General features: G+C 56.2%; 3 protein-coding genes and 1 pseudogene across 3 annotated transcripts; 2 read left to right on the top strand and 2 right to left on the bottom strand.

Annotated features, from left to right (window-relative positions):
* Positions 1-12: 12 nt before the first annotated feature.
* LOC132319383 (feather keratin 1-like) lies at positions 13-1,639 on the top strand. The gene is made up of 3 exons (XM_059830194.1): positions 13-39; positions 818-970; positions 1,313-1,639. Exons 1-3 carry the CDS (start codon positions 13-15, stop codon positions 1,637-1,639), a joined length of 507 nt encoding a protein of 168 aa, XP_059686177.1.
* Positions 1,640-5,525: 3,886 nt separating this feature from the next.
* LOC132319382 (feather keratin 1-like) lies at positions 5,526-9,014 on the bottom strand. Its single transcript, XM_059830193.1, has 3 exons — positions 8,955-9,014; positions 6,205-6,357; positions 5,526-5,852 (listed from the first exon to the last, which is right to left on the bottom strand). The coding sequence occupies exons 1-3, from the start codon at positions 9,012-9,014 to the stop codon at positions 5,526-5,528; spliced, it is 540 nt and encodes a 179-aa protein (XP_059686176.1).
* A 758-nt stretch (positions 9,015-9,772) lies between these two features.
* On the top strand, positions 9,773-11,399 carry LOC132319381 (feather keratin 1-like). The gene is made up of 3 exons (XM_059830192.1): positions 9,773-9,799; positions 10,578-10,730; positions 11,073-11,399. Exons 1-3 carry the CDS (start codon positions 9,773-9,775, stop codon positions 11,397-11,399), a joined length of 507 nt encoding a protein of 168 aa, XP_059686175.1.
* Positions 11,400-15,285: 3,886 nt separating this feature from the next.
* LOC132319380 (feather keratin 1-like) lies at positions 15,286-16,160 on the bottom strand (annotated as a pseudogene).
* Positions 16,161-16,498: the final 338 nt, after the last annotated feature.

Here is a 16,498-nt window from a genome sequence, read left to right as displayed (position 1 = left end):
CCCACCGGAGCCATGCACATCATCAAAGAAGGCCGTGAGGTTGGTCAGGCCTGCTTTCCCCTCCATAAATCCATGCTGACCACTCAGAATCACCTTCTTGTCCTTTCGTCATGCAAAATGGCTTCCAGGATGATTTGCTCCATCACCTTTGCAGGCATCGAGGTGAGGCTGACCAGCCCGTGCCCTCCTTCGTGCCCTTCCTGAAGACAGGAGGCCCATTGGCTTTCTTCCAGTCCTCAGATGCACCCCCTGACTGCTGTCACTTTAAAGCGAGTTGAGAGCAGCTTTGTAGTGACACCAACCAGTTCCCTCGGGTGCATGGCATCAGGTCAATTGCACTCATGTCAGGCCAGTCTGTTTAAATGTTCACGGACCTGATCCTCCTCTACTGTGGGTAGATCTTCCCTGCTCCAGACATTCTGAGGAGCGTCTGGAGCCCGTACTCTCGACAGCAAATCCTGACAGTGAAGACCAAGACCAAAACCCTTGAAGTACCATGAAGTGTTGCATGTAACCCCTGTCCGCAGCAAAGCTGCCCAGTTCAGCGCTGTGGCTGTCTTTGACCAAGCCTCGCTACTGACCTGCCTGGAAGAAGACCTTCTTCTTGACCTCCACATGATTTGCCTGATGGACCAGGCAGACCCCTCCAGCACTTAGGAGACATCTTGCGCCCTCACTGACACAACCCTGTCCGGGATATCCTTGGGCCTCTCATCTCAGCACATGAAAAGAGCCTGCATGGCAGACCAGGCATGCCAGAAATGAGGAAATGAAATGGCAACGTTGATGGAAACCAGAACACAACCTGTGCCATTAGGTAGGATATTTTGCTTTGGAGGTGAGTCGTTTGGAAAATTACGGCCTGCGTGCAGTGACTGTGGGCCTGGGGCGGTGCAGGAGCAGTATAAAAGCGGGCCCTTCTGCTCACTCTCTCATCCACTCCTCTCGCCTCCATCTCCTTGGGAACAAGGTGAGTCTGAAGCCCTTTCTCCCCCTCCTCGTTTTCCTTTGGGATTTCTCAGCACATACCTGCTCTTTGTCCTACACTGGCTCATGGGGCTACTTATGGTGAGGGAGGGAAGGGGGTAGAGGGTGCGCCATGGAGACAGGCTGAGGGTTGCCTCAAGTGAGCGATGGGCTAGGAGCCTCTTGGCAGGGGTCTTTTGGGATGAAGGGAAGGTGAAGCCTGTGGCGCTCCCTAAAATGCCTCCAGCTCTCATCTCCAGCTCATGGTTTTTCTCCCTCGTGGGGGGAAGACAGGCGTCTCCTCAGCCCCCCCTCATGCTCTGCTTCCCCCTGCCCTCTCTCCCAGGTGCTCCTCCAGCCACAAGTCATGTCCTGCTACAGCCAGTGCCTGCCATGCCAGCCCTGCGGCCCCACCCCGCTGGCCAACAGCTGCAATGAGCCCTGTGTCAGGCAGTGCCAGGACTCCACCGTCGTCATCCAGCCCTCCCCCGTGGTGGTGACCCTGCCCGGACCCATCCTCAGCTCCTTCCCGCAGAGCACCGCCGTGGGATCCTCCACCTCCGCTGCCGTTGGCAGCATCCTCAGCTCTGAGGGAGTGCCCATCTCCTCCGGGGGCTTTGGCCTCTCTGGCTTTGGCAGCCGCTACTGCGGCAGGAGGTGCCTCCCCTGCTAAAGCTGCTGGCGATGGCCCTGGGGAAGCCACCCAGGGACCCACAAGAAGGTACCGGACTGGGGACGGAGCATCGGGTTTTTGTTTTCAGAGGGTCTGAGCAAGCTCAGCACCCCTTGCAAAAGACGGGGCCAGCCTGGGCTCTCCAAAAGCATGGCCCATGCCTGCCTTTCTCCTCTTGCAAACTCTCCTTTCCCTCCCGTGTCCTCGTTCTCTTGTGCTCCCCGGGACTGTGAAGACCACAAAGCCAGCCTAGAGAAGACCTGCTGGCTCTGCTCCATCTATGGGGCATGGAGGTGCACACCTGTCGGGATCTCCATCACAGCCGTGTGGCTCAGATTCTTATATGGCTCTGGTGCTCCCTGCACAGGGACCTCCACTCAGAGCGACCTCGTTTCCCTCTTTTGACTCATTAAAGTTCTGCTGCATCCCAGCCCATGCCTCCGTTTCATCCTTTCCCCTGCACACCCTCTCCCACGATGCCCAGGGAGAGAGATGTTGCTCAGGGGTGGTTCAGGAAGCGGGGTGTTGGTGATGGTTATGCCGTGATTTTTAAGACAGGCTTGCTTTGGGTATCTATAGACATGCTTAGCGTGACCAGCTGCTTTCTGAACTTCTCTGCCTATCAGGGGCTGGAGAGAATCACCCAAAGCAGTTCTATGACCGTAGCTGCTCCAAAGATGATTTAAGGTCTTGCACCAGAGCATTCGCTTCTCCACGCTCAGCAAGCCCCGCGCCCTCAGCCTTACCTGCCCAACCAAGTGCTCCAGCCCTCTCACCATCCTGCTCATTGTCCACTGAAGTCGCACCACTTGCTCAAGGTCTTTCTAACATTAGAGCCCAAAACTCGGCACGGTGTTCTAGATGCCATCAGGGGAGTGCTGAGCAAACTGGGATTGTCGCTCCCATCGATCTCCTGGCTATGCTCCTGCTCTGATAGCCCAGGTTCTTGATGACAGTCCTTGGTGTCCCGGAAAACATTCCTGGGAGTCACACCTGGTTTGGTGGGGTTAGTGCAAAAGCACCTTTCCCTGGCCCTGCTTTTGGGCTGTTGCTTGTCAGGGGCTGAAGGATGTGTGGGGAGGCAGGGCTGGTTGCTACCAAGCCAGCTGTTGATCTGAGCTCTGGGATGATGTGTATCATCATGCCCAGCTGTGTCCTGCAGCAGTTCAGCAGCTCTCTTTCGTCAGCAGCAGTCTGGCTGCACCCGCTACCTCTCTTCCTGCCCTGAGTCTCTCCCTGCCTCCCTCTCTCCAGACACTTCCCCGGGAAGACCTAGGCACAGACACTGGGATCGGGGAAGGAATTCGAAGAGCAAGAGAGCAAGATACCCTTGAGTCAAGACCAGGACAGTCTAAGAGGGAAAGGCAAGTGTAAGTGATGCAAAGGCAGTCGTGCACTACCGAGCACCAGCAGGCCAATGCCCACAGTTTTATTGCTGATCGTGATGTTACACGACGTGGAATAGCCCTTTGGTCAATTCAGGTCAGCCGTCCTGGCTGTGGCAACTCCCAGCTGCTTGCCCACCCCCAGCCTCCACTGCGGGGGGTGCAGAGTGAGAAAGAGAGATGGCCTTGATGGTGTGCAAGCACTGCGCAGCGATAGCTAAAGCGTTGGTGTGTCTTCCGTGGTGTTTCAGCCACACATTTGAAGAACAGCACCATATGGGCTGCTATGAAGACAATTACCTCTGGTACAGCCTGATTCCCCCGTTCCCTCTCCTGTTGCCCTCTGGGGCCATTTTCTGCTCGAGCCTCCTCCCCCAGCATAGTGGCAGCCACAGCAAGAGGAGTTGCCGCCCCTTCACTCCTCGCTCTTCCTCTCCCCTCCTGTCCGCTTCCTAGGAGCCTGTGGGGCTGCTGCCCTCCCAGCGCCTACCACAGCCCAGGCTCCTCAACCGACGTCAGCAGTGGCCACACGCTCCTTCCACAGCATGTGCACCGAGGCCGAGAGGGCACGTCTGGGCAGAGGCTCAGCAAAGCTGGGCCTGATGGCCAGGGGCTCTGGTGGAGTCATGGATGCCTTCCTCACCTGCAACTGACAGTGCCCCAAGGGCACTTTGGCTTCATCCAAAGAGTTATAGTCAGCGGCTTAAGGTCCAAGTGGAAACCAGTGGTGAGTGGTGTCCTTCAGGGGTCCGTACTGGGACGAATACTATCTCATATCTTCATCAATGACATAGATGATAGTGGGACTGATTGCACCCTCTGCACGTTTGTGCGTGGCACCAAGCCGAGGGGCACAACTGATACGCCTGAGGGAAAGGATGCTGTCCAGAGGGACCTTGACAGGCTTGAGGAATGGTCCCATGTGAAACTCAGGAACTTCAAGAAGACATTTAAGCAAGGCCAAGTGCAAGGGCCTTGCAGATACTGGAAAATGAAAAACTGGACATGCGCCAGCTAATGTGCGCTTGCAGCCCACAAAGCCAATCGTATCCTGGGCTGCAGTGAAAGAAGCGTGGCCAGCAGGTCGAGGGAGGTGATTCTCCGCTTCTGGTCTGCTCCCGTTAGATTCCACCTGGAACACTGCATGCAGTGTGGGGTCCCCAGTACAAAAAAGACATGGACCTGTTAGAGCAGGTCCAGAGTAGGCCTACAAAAAAGATCAGAGGGCTATGCCACCCCTCCTATGAAGAAAGGCTGAGGACGTTGAGGAGAAGACTTCTCAGCCTGGAGAAGACATGGCTCTGGGGAGACAGCATTGCAGCCATTCAACATATAAAGGGGACTTACAAGGAAGTCAGAGAGGGACTTTTTATCAAGGTCTGTAGTGATAGCACAAAGAGCAACAGTCGTAAACTCAAATAGGGTAGACGTTGATCGGACATAAGGAAGACATTTATTATGAACAGGTTAGAGCGACACTGGAAAAGGTTGCCCAGAGAATGATGGGATGCCCCATCAGTGAAAGTGTTCAAGGTCAGGTTTGATGGAACTTTGAATAACGTGCTCTAGTGACAGATATCCCTGCCCATGGCCGGGGGGGTTGGACTGCATGATCTTTAACGGTCTCTTCCAACCCAAACCATTCTACGATTCTGTGCTACTATGGGTCTACGATAAGGCAGCCCACTGCACTGTGTCCCTCCCTTTGAGAACGCTATGGTTAGGATGGCTTCGCCTGGCCTCTCCTGGGAAGCTAGCGCCTATGTCTTGCCAATACCACCTTCCCTCCTGACTACTTGCATCACAGTGTTGAGCTCACTGAGGAAAAAGAAAAGGTGTGCACAACAAAGTGGATGGGAGGCACTGAACTATGTCGGGTCATTCTATCCAGACCCAAATAGGGAGAAAGCTTTAGAAAGCATAGGGTCACCTGATGCATCACTAAGCATACTCAATGCAAGCCTGTGTTCACAATCAGTGCAAAACCATCCCCAGCAGCACCCTCCCAGAACCATCCCTGAGCAACATCTCTCTCCCTGGGCATCATGCGACAGGGTCTGCAGAGAAAACGATAAGACAGAGGCATGGGCTGGGATGCAGCACAACTTTAATGAGTCAAAGAGGAAAACGAGGTTGATGCGAGTGGAGGCCCCAGACCAGGGAGCACCAGGGGCACAGCTGTGGCGGAGATCCCGACAACTGTCCCTCTGCCGGACCCACAGCGGGACCAGGGCCAGCAGGATCTCCCTAGGCTGTCTTTGTGGGGCAGACAGCCCAGGGGAGCACAAGAGAACGAGGACACGGGCGGGAAAGGAGAGAGTGCAAGAGGGGAAAGGCAGGCATGGGCTGTGCTTTTGGAGAGCTCAGGCTGGCCCCGTCTTTTTGCAAGGGCTGCTGGGCTTGCTCAGACCCTCGGGAAGCAACAAGCCGATGCTCCGTCCCCAGTCCAGTACCTTCTTGTGGGTCCCTGGGTGGCTTCCCCAGGGCCATCGCCAGCAGCTTTAGCAGGGGAGGCACCTCCTGCCGCAGTAGCGGCTGCCAAAGCCAGAGAGGCCAAAGCCCCCAGAGGAGATGGGCACTCCCTCAGAGCTGAGGATGCTGCCAACGGCAGCGGAGGTGGAGGATCCCACGGCGGTGCTCTGCGGGAAGGAGCTGAGGATGGGTCCGGGCAGGGTCACCACCACGGGGGAGGGCTGGATGACGACAGTGGAGTCCTGGCACTGCCTGACACAGGGCTCATTGCAGCTGTTGGCCAGCGGGGTGGGGCCGCAGGGCTGGCATGGCAGGCACTGGTTGTAGCAGGACATGACTTGTGGCTGGAGGAGCACCTGGGAGAGAGGGCAGGGGGAAGCAGAGCATGAGGGCGGGGTGAGGAGCTCCCTGTCACCCCACTCTGATTGATACAAACCACCAGCTAGACATGAGAGCTGGAGGCTCTGTAGCTTCTCCTTCCACTCACACCAGAAGAGCCCTGCCATGAGCGACCAAGCTCAGGGAGGTCCCTTCCTAGCCATATCTCAAGAGAGCCTGCAGCCAAGCGCCAGCCACTCTCCATGCCACAACTTCTACCCCTTTCCCTCTACCATGATTAGCGGCTCCAAGACCCCGCATGGGACACAGGGGACGGTATGGGCTGAGAAATCCCAAATGCGGGAGGAGGAGAAAGAGCGTCAGTCTCACCTTGTTCCCAAGGAGATGGAGGCGAGAGGAGTGGATGAGAGAGTGAGCAGAAGGGCCCGCTTTTATACTGCTCCTGCACCGCCCCAGGCCCACAGTCACTGCACACGGGCAGTAATTTTCCAAACGACTCACCTCCAACGCAAAATAACCTTCCTAATGGCACAGGTTGTGTTTTGGTTTTCGTCAACACCGTCATTTCATTTCCTCATTGCTGACATGACCATTAGGCCACAGAGGCTCTTTTGAAGTATCGGGATGAGAGGCCCAAGGATTTCCTGAGCAGGATCGTCTCAGTACAGGCAGAAGATGTGCTCCCGAGTGCTGGAGGGGTCTGTGCAGACCGAGGACATCGCTCTCAGGAAATCTGGGGAGGTTGTTTCCAAACCCCTGTGCAGGAAGGTGGGCATGTCTTCCCACCAACGCAGTCCTCTCCTGGGTGCACCAAGGCTTCTGCCAATGAGGACATGCAGCATCCTTCTCCCTCCGTGACTGCCTCCCTGAGCGCTCCAGCAGTCACTGGTCATTGCCTCTATAGGCAGGTGGGTTGTGCTACTGATTTCAAATGCCTTCGCCCAAGGAAAGCTTCTCTTTCCTGGAGACATTTGCTAGTTTCTTTGGCAAAGTCGTCCCCTCTCATGGCAGTCTCTGGGGGTCCCCAGACAATGCCATCAACAGGCTTGCAGAAGGAGAACGTTGCCCTCCCAAAATCCCTGATTCCTCAACAAGCCCTCAACAAGTCGGGTCCCTCCTCACTGCCGGAGGGATGTGTTGGGGCTTGGGACAGTGCCTGCTCTCCTCACACCACCATGCAATTTGGCTGCACGTGTTCGACCCTCACCTGCAGGAAACACAATGGCCTGGCCTGGAGCTGTGTACTCAGGTACAGCCCAGTGCTCAGAGCTCGTTTTCCCTGGGCAGGGATGGAGCTGCCCTGGCCGCAGGGAATTCAGCCCTGTGTGGGACATGGGCCTGCAGACAGCACGCACTCCTGACTTGGCCTCACACCAAAAGGCTGACACACGGCTAATCCAAAATTAGAGTGTGACTCGCCATGGGTAGGGAGAGTCTATCCCAGGAAGCTTGCCTACTCAAGGCATTCCATTGCCTTCCTGGGACGCGTCCTAGCTGTCTCCATGTCTGCAGGGCAGGGAAGTACATCGCCTCCTCGATGGAGTCTGAGAGCTGGTTTTGTACCCAGGGCCCTTCTGAGCACATCCCATCCCTGAGCATCCCCAGGCACCGGGCTCTGCGGGGTCCTGCCAGCCCTCACTCCTTGGGGACTTGGGGGAAGTTTCCTTGCCTCTCCAATGGTGCTGGGTTGTGCTGCAGGCTGAGGAGGCCTTTGGGGCATGGGAAAGAAGGCGTGCAGAAGCACAAACGCCAGGAGAAGACATAGCGCCTGGGACCCAGGGATGAGTCGCAAGCAGTGGGGAGAGGTTTTCTGCAACCCTTTCTTTCCCTCCATGGAGCATTCAGGAGAGCTCCTCACTGCAGCCGGGTCTCTTTGGGCAGGAAGATGAGGCCTGTGTGTCCGTTCCCTTCCACCCTCCAAGGCTCTCCCCAGGGCTGATTCTGAAGCGAGGGTCAGGTCTACCCAGAGGAAGTTTCAGGGCTCTAAGATCCTAAGCAAGAGGTTCTTCCTTTCCAGGTGCAGGACTTGCCATTTGTCCTTCTTGATGCCATGGAGGTTCCTGTGGGCCCAGTCCTCCAGCAGGTCTAGGTCTCCCTTCCCTTTACAGCAGCCCTGCCCTGGAGCACATCAGCTGGCGTGTACGGGTCAACATTTCTCAGGCAGTCCTTGACTTGGTGCCCACCTACTGCTGGGAGGGCACCCCCTCCTTCCTTCAACTCTTTCAGAGAGCACAGCAGCCTGGGAGACCTTGTAGGTGAAGGCTGAGAGAGACAAGCCATTGACTCCCCGCAACCTGCTCTCTGACCACTCTTCAGGAAATCAGCCACCCCAGTCAGCAGCGGGCCCACATTGTCCTCCATCAGTCTTCAGCTACTCTTGTAGGGGTCGATGTTGTTCTTGATGCTTGTTGCCTGTTGCTCTTCTTGCCCCTTGCAAGACTCAAGGCAGGCTGAGCTTTGGCTTTCCTAACAGCATCCCAACATGCCTGGGAATTATTTCCGAATTCCTCTTTCACAGCTCATCCCTACTTCACCTCCGGGATGCGGCCTTTTGCATTGCTGCTCCGCTGTAGTACCCCGCTTAGCCAAAGCTGATCTGCTGACACGTCTGCCTGTTTTCCCAGGTACTGGGCTGGACCGTTCTTGCTCTTGGACCATGAGGTGCCTAAGGCACTGCCAGCTTTTCTGAGCTCCTTTGCCCTTCACAGCTGCCTCCATGGCATCCTACCTACCAGCTGCCTGTCTGGGCCAAGGCAGCATGCCTGAAGTCCAGGGGCTCTACTCTGCCACTCAATTTCCTTCCTGTCTTCAGGTCTTAAACTCCAGTGTTTCTCAGGTGTGAGAGCCAAGGCTGCCCTTGATTCCAACATTCCCAACCAGTTCTTCCTTCTTAAGGGGCAGCTGTGCATCACCCATCTTTTGCCCATCTTTTGCCCATGACAGAATTGCAGCATCCTTGATGTTGGAAGGGACCTCTGGAGACCGGCTAGTCCAACCGTCCCTGCTAAAAGCACGGTCAGACTTTGGAGGACGCTCAGGGCCAAGACCTGTCAAGCTCTGAATGCCTACATGGGTGGAGAAGCCACAAGCTGTCTGGGCACCCCTAGCTGCTACTTTACCACTCTCACATTAACAAAGACTTTTCTTATGTTTCCGTGGAATTTCCCGTACTTCGACATGTGCCTATTACCTCTTGTCCCTTCACTGGATAAGACTCAGCACAGTCTGGCTCTATGTTCGTGACGCCCTCCCGTCAGCTCTTTTACCCATTGCTAGGAAGCGTGCCCCAGGGCCTTCTCTTCTGCAGGGTGAACAACCCCTCCTCTTGAAGGCCCTCCTGCCTCAGGGGCTCCAGGCGCTTCAGGGGCTCCCTGGCCCTTTGCTGGACTCGCACCAGCATGGCTCTGCCTCTCTCTCATACTGGGGAGCTGCTGTTTGTGGCAGCTGTTGTCTCAGCAGTGTTGAGCAGAGAAGAGGGATCACCTTCCCTGATCTGATAGAAACCCCCTTCCTAATGCAGCCCAGGATGCTGTCGGACGCCATTTCTGCAAGGGTGCCGGCTGCCTCATGGTGTCCACCAGGACCCAGGTCCTCTGCTGCAAAGCTGTTTGGCAGCCCCTCGGCCCCAGACTGTAGCGATGCAGAAGGCTCTTCCTGCCCCACTGCAGGACTTTGCGTAAAGGGGTTAAAAACTATTGGCCCCAGTCTGGACCCCTGCCGTGACCCAGGAGTGAGGGGCCGCCAGACAGCCTTCATGCCACTCATTACAACCCTTGGAGAGCAGCAGCCATGCCAAATTGCCATCCCATGCGCCGCCCTCTTCCCCAGCCTGTATTCTGTCAGTTGCTCTGTAAGGATTGTTACAGGAGACAGCGTCAAAAGCCTTGGTTAGGTGAGGTTAACAACTTTTGCTGCACTTCCCTCACCCACCGGAGCCATGCACATCATCAAAGAAGGCCGTGAGGTTGGTCAGGCCTGCTTTCCCCTCCATAAATCCATGCTGACCACTCAGAATCACCTTCTTGTCCTTTCGTCGTGCAAAATGGCTTCCAGGATGATTTGCTCCATCACCTTTGCAGGCATCGAGGTGAGGCTGACCAGCCCGTGCCCTCCTTCGTGCCCTTCCTGAAGACAGGAGGCCCATTGGCTTTCTTCCAGTCCTCAGATGCACCCCCTGACTGCTGTCACTTTAAAGCGAGTTGAGAGCAGCTTTGTAGTGACACCAACCAGTTCCCTCGGGTGCATGGCATCAGGTCAATTGCACTCATGTCAGGCCAGTCTGTTTAAATGTTCACGGACCTGATCCTCCTCTACTGTGGGTAGATCTTCCCTGCTCCAGACATTCTGAGGAGCGTCTGGAGCCCGTACTCTCGACAGCAAATCCTGACAGTGAAGACCAAGACCAAAACCCTTGAAGTACCATGAAGTGTTGCATGTAACCCCTGTCCGCAGCAAAGCTGCCCAGTTCAGCGCTGTGGCTGTCTTTGACCAAGCCTCGCTACTGACCTGCCTGGAAGAAGACCTTCTTCTTGACCTCCACATGATTTGCCTGATGGACCAGGCAGACCCCTCCAGCACTTAGGAGACATCTTGCGCCCTCACTGACACAACCCTGTCCGGGATATCCTTGGGCCTCTCATCTCAGCACATGAAAAGAGCCTGCATGGCAGACCAGGCATGCCAGAAATGAGGAAATGAAATGGCAACGTTGATGGAAACCAGAACACAACCTGTGCCATTAGGTAGGATATTTTGCTTTGGAGGTGAGTCGTTTGGAAAATTACGGCCTGCGTGCAGTGACTGTGGGCCTGGGGCGGTGCAGGAGCAGTATAAAAGCGGGCCCTTCTGCTCACTCTCTCATCCACTCCTCTCGCCTCCATCTCCTTGGGAACAAGGTGAGTCTGAAGCCCTTTCTCCCCCTCCTCGTTTTCCTTTGGGATTTCTCAGCACATACCTGCTCTTTGTCCTACACTGGCTCATGGGGCTACTTATGGTGAGGGAGGGAAGGGGGTAGAGGGTGCGCCATGGAGACAGGCTGAGGGTTGCCTCAAGTGAGCGATGGGCTAGGAGCCTCTTGGCAGGGGTCTTTTGGGATGAAGGGAAGGTGAAGCCTGTGGCGCTCCCTAAAATGCCTCCAGCTCTCATCTCCAGCTCATGGTTTTTCTCCCTCGTGGGGGGAAGACAGGCGTCTCCTCAGCCCCCCCTCATGCTCTGCTTCCCCCTGCCCTCTCTCCCAGGTGCTCCTCCAGCCACAAGTCATGTCCTGCTACAGCCAGTGCCTGCCATGCCAGCCCTGCGGCCCCACCCCGCTGGCCAACAGCTGCAATGAGCCCTGTGTCAGGCAGTGCCAGGACTCCACCGTCGTCATCCAGCCCTCCCCCGTGGTGGTGACCCTGCCCGGACCCATCCTCAGCTCCTTCCCGCAGAGCACCGCCGTGGGATCCTCCACCTCCGCTGCCGTTGGCAGCATCCTCAGCTCTGAGGGAGTGCCCATCTCCTCCGGGGGCTTTGGCCTCTCTGGCTTTGGCAGCCGCTACTGCGGCAGGAGGTGCCTCCCCTGCTAAAGCTGCTGGCGATGGCCCTGGGGAAGCCACCCAGGGACCCACAAGAAGGTACCGGACTGGGGACGGAGCATCGGGTTTTTGTTTTCAGAGGGTCTGAGCAAGCTCAGCACCCCTTGCAAAAGACGGGGCCAGCCTGGGCTCTCCAAAAGCATGGCCCATGCCTGCCTTTCTCCTCTTGCAAACTCTCCTTTCCCTCCCGTGTCCTCGTTCTCTTGTGCTCCCCGGGACTGTGAAGACCACAAAGCCAGCCTAGAGAAGACCTGCTGGCTCTGCTCCATCTATGGGGCATGGAGGTGCACACCTGTCGGGATCTCCATCACAGCCGTGTGGCTCAGATTCTTATATGGCTCTGGTGCTCCCTGCACAGGGACCTCCACTCAGAGCGACCTCGTTTCCCTCTTTTGACTCATTAAAGTTCTGCTGCATCCCAGCCCATGCCTCCGTTTCATCCTTTCCCCTGCACACCCTCTCCCACGATGCCCAGGGAGAGAGATGTTGCTCAGGGGTGGTTCAGGAAGCGGGGTGTTGGTGATGGTTATGCCGTGATTTTTAAGACAGGCTTGCTTTGGGTATCTATAGACATGCTTAGCGTGACCAGCTGCTTTCTGAACTTCTCTGCCTATCAGGGGCTGGAGAGAATCACCCAAAGCAGTTCTATGACCGTAGCTGCTCCAAAGATGATTTAAGGTCTTGCACCAGAGCATTCGCTTCTCCACGCTCAGCAAGCCCCGCGCCCTCAGCCTTACCTGCCCAACCAAGTGCTCCAGCCCTCTCACCATCCTGCTCATTGTCCACTGAAGTCGCACCACTTGCTCAAGGTCTTTCTAACATTAGAGCCCAAAACTCGGCACGGTGTTCTAGATGCCATCAGGGGAGTGCTGAGCAAACTGGGATTGTCGCTCCCATCGATCTCCTGGCTATGCTCCTGCTCTGATAGCCCAGGTTCTTGATGACAGTCCTTGGTGTCCCGGAAAACATTCCTGGGAGTCACACCTGGTTTGGTGGGGTTAGTGCAAAAGCACCTTTCCCTGGCCCTGCTTTTGGGCTGTTGCTTGTCAGGGGCTGAAGGATGTGTGGGGAGGCAGGGCTGGTTGCTACCAAGCCAGCTGTTGATCTGAGCTCTGGGATGATGTGTATCATCATGCCCAGCTGTGTCCTGCAGCAGTTCAGCAGCTCTCTTTCGTCAGCAGCAGTCTGGCTGCACCCGCTACCTCTCTTCCTGCCCTGAGTCTCTCCCTGCCTCCCTCTCTCCAGACACTTCCCCGGGAAGACCTAGGCACAGACACTGGGATCGGGGAGGGAATTCGAAGAGCAAGAGAGCAAGATACCCTTGAGTCAAGACCAGGACAGTCTAAGAGGGAAAGGCAAGTGTAAGTGATGCAAAGGCAGTCGTGCACTACCGAGCACCAGCAGGCCAATGCCCACAGTTTTATTGCTGATCGTGATGTTACACGACGTGGAATAGCCCTTTGGTCAATTCAGGTCAGCCGTCCTGGCTGTGGCAACTCCCAGCTGCTTGCCCACCCCCAGCCTCCACTGCGGGGGGTGCAGAGTGAGAAAGAGAGATGGCCTTGATGGTGTGCAAGCACTGCGCAGCGATAGCTAAAGCGTTGGTGTGTCTTCCGTGGTGTTTCAGCCACACATTTGAAGAACAGCACCATATGGGCTGCTATGAAGACAATTACCTCTGGTACAGCCTGATTCCCCCGTTCCCTCTCCTGTTGCCCTCTGGGGCCATTTTCTGCTCGAGCCTCCTCCCCCAGCATAGTGGCAGCCACAGCAAGAGGAGTTGCCGCCCCTTCACTCCTCGCTCTTCCTCTCCCCTCCTGTCCGCTTCCTAGGAGCCTGTGGGGCTGCTGCCCTCCCAGCGCCTACCACAGCCCAGGCTCCTCAACCGACGTCAGCAGTGGCCACACGCTCCTTCCACAGCATGTGCACCGAGGCCGAGAGGGCACGTCTGGGCAGAGGCTCAGCAAAGCTGGGCCTGATGGCCAGGGGCTCTGGTGGAGTCATGGATGCCTTCCTCACCTGCAACTGACAGTGCCCCAAGGGCACTTTGGCTTCATCCAAAGAGTTATAGTCAGCGGCTTAAGGTCCAAGTGGAAACCAGTGGTGAGTGGTGTCCTTCAGGGGTCCGTACTGGGACGAATACTATCTCATATCTTCATCAATGACATAGATGATAGTGGGACTGATTGCACCCTCTGCACGTTTGTGCGTGGCACCAAGCCGAGGGGCACAACTGATACGCCTGAGGGAAAGGATGCTGTCCAGAGGGACCTTGACAGGCTTGAGGAATGGTCCCATGTGAAACTCAGGAACTTCAAGAAGACATTTAAGCAAGGCCAAGTGCAAGGGCCTTGCAGATACTGGTAAATGAAAAACTGGACATGCGCCAGCTACTGTGCGCTTGCAGCCCACAAAGCCAATCGTATCCTGGGCTGCAGTGAAAGAAGCGTGGCCAGCAGGTCGAGGGAGGTGATTCTCCGCTTCTAGTCTGCTCCCGTTAGATTCCACCTGGAACACTGCATGCAGTGTGGGGTCCCCAGTACAAAAAAGACATGGACCTGTTAGAGCAGGTCCAGAGTAGGCCTACAAAAAAGATCAGAGGGCTATGCCACCCCTCCTATGAAGAAAGGCTGAGGACGTTGAGGAGAAGACTTCTCAGCCTGGAGAAGACATGGCTCTGGGGAGACAGCATTGCAGCCATTCAACATATAAAGGGGACTTACAAGGAAGTCAGAGAGGGACTTTTTATCAAGGTCTGTAGTGATAGCACAAAGAGCAACAGTCGTAAACTCAAGTAGGGTAGACGTTGATCGGACATAAGGAAGACATTTATTATGAACAGGTTAGAGCGACACTGGAAAAGGTTGCCCAGAGAATGATGGGATGCCCCATCAGTGAAAGTGTTCAAGGTCAGGTTTGATGGAACTTTGAATAACGTGCTCTAGTGACAGATATCCCTGCCCATGGCCGGGGGGGTTGGACTGCATGATCTTTAACGGTCTCTTCCAACCCAAACCATTCTACGATTCTGTGCTACTATGGGTCTACGATAAGGCAGCCCACTGCACTGTGTCCCTCCCTTTGAGAACGCTGTGGTTAGGATGGCTTCGCCTGGCCTCTCCTGGGAAGCTAGCGCCTATGTCTTGCCAATACCACCTTCCCTCCTGACTACTTGCATCACAGTGTTGAGCTCACCGAGGAAAAAGAAAAGGTGTGCACAACAAAGTGGATGGGAGGCACTGAACTATGTCGGGTCATTCTATCCAGACCCAAATAGGGAGAAAGCTTTAGAAAGCATAGGGTCACCTGATGCATCACTAAGCATACTCAATGCAAGCCTGTGTTCACAATCAGTGCAAAACCATCCCCAGCAGCACCCTCCCAGAACCATCCCTGAGCAACATCTCTCTCCCTGGGCATCATGCGACAGGGTCTGCAGAGAAAACGATAAGACAGAGGCATGGGCTGGGATGCAGCACAACTTTAATGAGTCAAAGAGGAAAACGAGGTTGATGCGAGTGGAGGCCCCAGACCAGGGAGCACCAGGGGCACAGCTGTGGCGGAGATCCCGACAACTGTCCCTCTGCCGGACCCACAGCGGGACCAGGGCCAGCAGGATCTCCCTAGGCTGCCTTTGTGGGGCAGACAGCCCAGTGGAGCACAAGAGAACGAGGACACGGGCGGGAAAGGAGAGAGTGCAAGAGGGGAAAGGCAGGCATGGGCTGTGCTTTTGGAGAGCTCAGGCTGGCCCCGTCTTTTTGCAAGGGCTGCTGGGCTTGCTCAGACCCTCGGGAAGCAACAAGCCGATGCTCCGTCCCCAGTCCAGTACCTTCTTGTGGGTCCCTGGGTGGCTTCCCCAGGGCCATCGCCAGCAGCTTTAGCAGGGGAGGCACCTCCTGCCGCAGTAGCGGCTGCCAAAGCCAGAGAGGCCAAAGCCCCCGGAGGAGATGGGCACTCCCTCAGAGCTGAGGATGCTGCCAACGGCAGCGGAGGTGGAGGATCCCACGGCGGTGCTCTGCGGGAAGGAGCTGAGGATGGGTCCGGGCAGGGTCACCACCACGGGGGAGGGCTGGATGACGACGGTGGAGTCCTGGCACTGCCTGACACAGGGCTCATTGCAGCTGTTGGCCAGCGGGGTGGGGCCGCAGGGCTGGCATGGCAGGCACTGGTTGTAGCAGGACATGACTTGTGGCTGGAGGAGCACCTGGGAGAGAGGGCAGGGGGAAGCAGAGCATGAGGGCGGGGTGAGGAGCTCCCTGTCACCCCACTCTGATTGATACAAACCACCAGCTAGACATGAGAGCTGGAGGCTCTGTAGCTTCTCCTTCCACTCACGCCAGAAGAGCCCTGCCATGTGCGACCAAGCTCAAGGAGGTCCCTTCCTAGCCATATCTCAAGAGAGCCTGCAGCCAAGCGCCAGCCACTCTCCATGCCACAACTTCTACCCCTTTTCCTCTACCATGATTAGCGGCTCCAAGACCCCGCATGGGACACAGGGGACGGTATGGGCTGAGAAATCCCAAATGCGGGAGGAGGAGAAAGAGCGTCAGTCTCACCTTGTTCCCAAGGAGATGGAGGCGAGAGGAGTGGATGAGAGAGTGAGCAGAAGGGCCCGCTTTTATACTGCTCCTGCACCGCCCCAGGCCCACAGTCACTGCACACGGGCAGTAACTTTCCAAACGACTCACCTCCAACGCAAAAAAACCTTCCTAATGGCACAGGTTGTGTTTTGGTTTTCGTCAACACCGTCATTTCATTTCCTCATTGCTGACATGACCATTAGGCCACAGAGGCTCTTTTGAAGTATCGGGATGAGAGGCCCAAGGATTTCCTGAGCAGGATCGTCTCAGTACAGGCAGAAGATGTGCTCCCGAGTGCTGGAGGGGTCTGTGCAGACCGAGGACATCGCTCTCAGGAAATCTGGGGAGGTTGTTTCCAAACCTCTGTGCAGGAAGGTGGGCATGTCTTCCCACCAACGCAGTCCTCTCCTGGGTGCACCAAGGCTTCTGCCAATGAGGACATGCAGCATCCTTCTCCCTCCGTGACTGCCTCCCTGAGCGCTCCAGCAGTCACTGGTCATTGCCTCTATA

The sequence above is a fragment of the Gavia stellata genome, chromosome 28 (assembly GCF_030936135.1).
Source record: "Gavia stellata isolate bGavSte3 chromosome 28, bGavSte3.hap2, whole genome shotgun sequence".
Taxonomy (NCBI): Eukaryota; Metazoa; Chordata; class Aves; order Gaviiformes; family Gaviidae; genus Gavia; species Gavia stellata.
This window is presented reverse-complemented; position numbering and strand designations above follow the sequence as displayed.

Excerpts from the sequence above, each read along its gene's own strand:
- LOC132319381 (XM_059830192.1), top strand. The coding sequence starts at position 9,773 with ATGCACATCATCAAAGAAGGCCGTGAG. Across the intron at positions 9,800-10,577 it reads TCATCAAAGAAGGCCGTGAG|GTAGGATATTTTGCTTTGGA; the intron begins GTTGGTCAGGCC and ends CTGTGCCATTAG. Across the intron at positions 10,731-11,072 it reads TCCATCTCCTTGGGAACAAG|GTGCTCCTCCAGCCACAAGT; the intron begins GTGAGTCTGAAG and ends CCTCTCTCCCAG.
- LOC132319382 (XM_059830193.1), bottom strand. The coding sequence starts at position 9,014 with ATGTCGAAGTACGGGAAATTCCACGGAAACATAAGAAAAGTCTTTGTT. Across the intron at positions 6,358-8,954 it reads TCTTTGTTAATGTGAGAGTG|GAAGGTTATTTTGCGTTGGA; the intron begins GTAAAGTAGCAG and ends CTGTGCCATTAG. Across the intron at positions 5,853-6,204 it reads TCCATCTCCTTGGGAACAAG|GTGCTCCTCCAGCCACAAGT; the intron begins GTGAGACTGACG and ends CCTCTCTCCCAG.
- LOC132319383 (XM_059830194.1), top strand. The coding sequence starts at position 13 with ATGCACATCATCAAAGAAGGCCGTGAG. Across the intron at positions 40-817 it reads TCATCAAAGAAGGCCGTGAG|GTAGGATATTTTGCTTTGGA; the intron begins GTTGGTCAGGCC and ends CTGTGCCATTAG. Across the intron at positions 971-1,312 it reads TCCATCTCCTTGGGAACAAG|GTGCTCCTCCAGCCACAAGT; the intron begins GTGAGTCTGAAG and ends CCTCTCTCCCAG.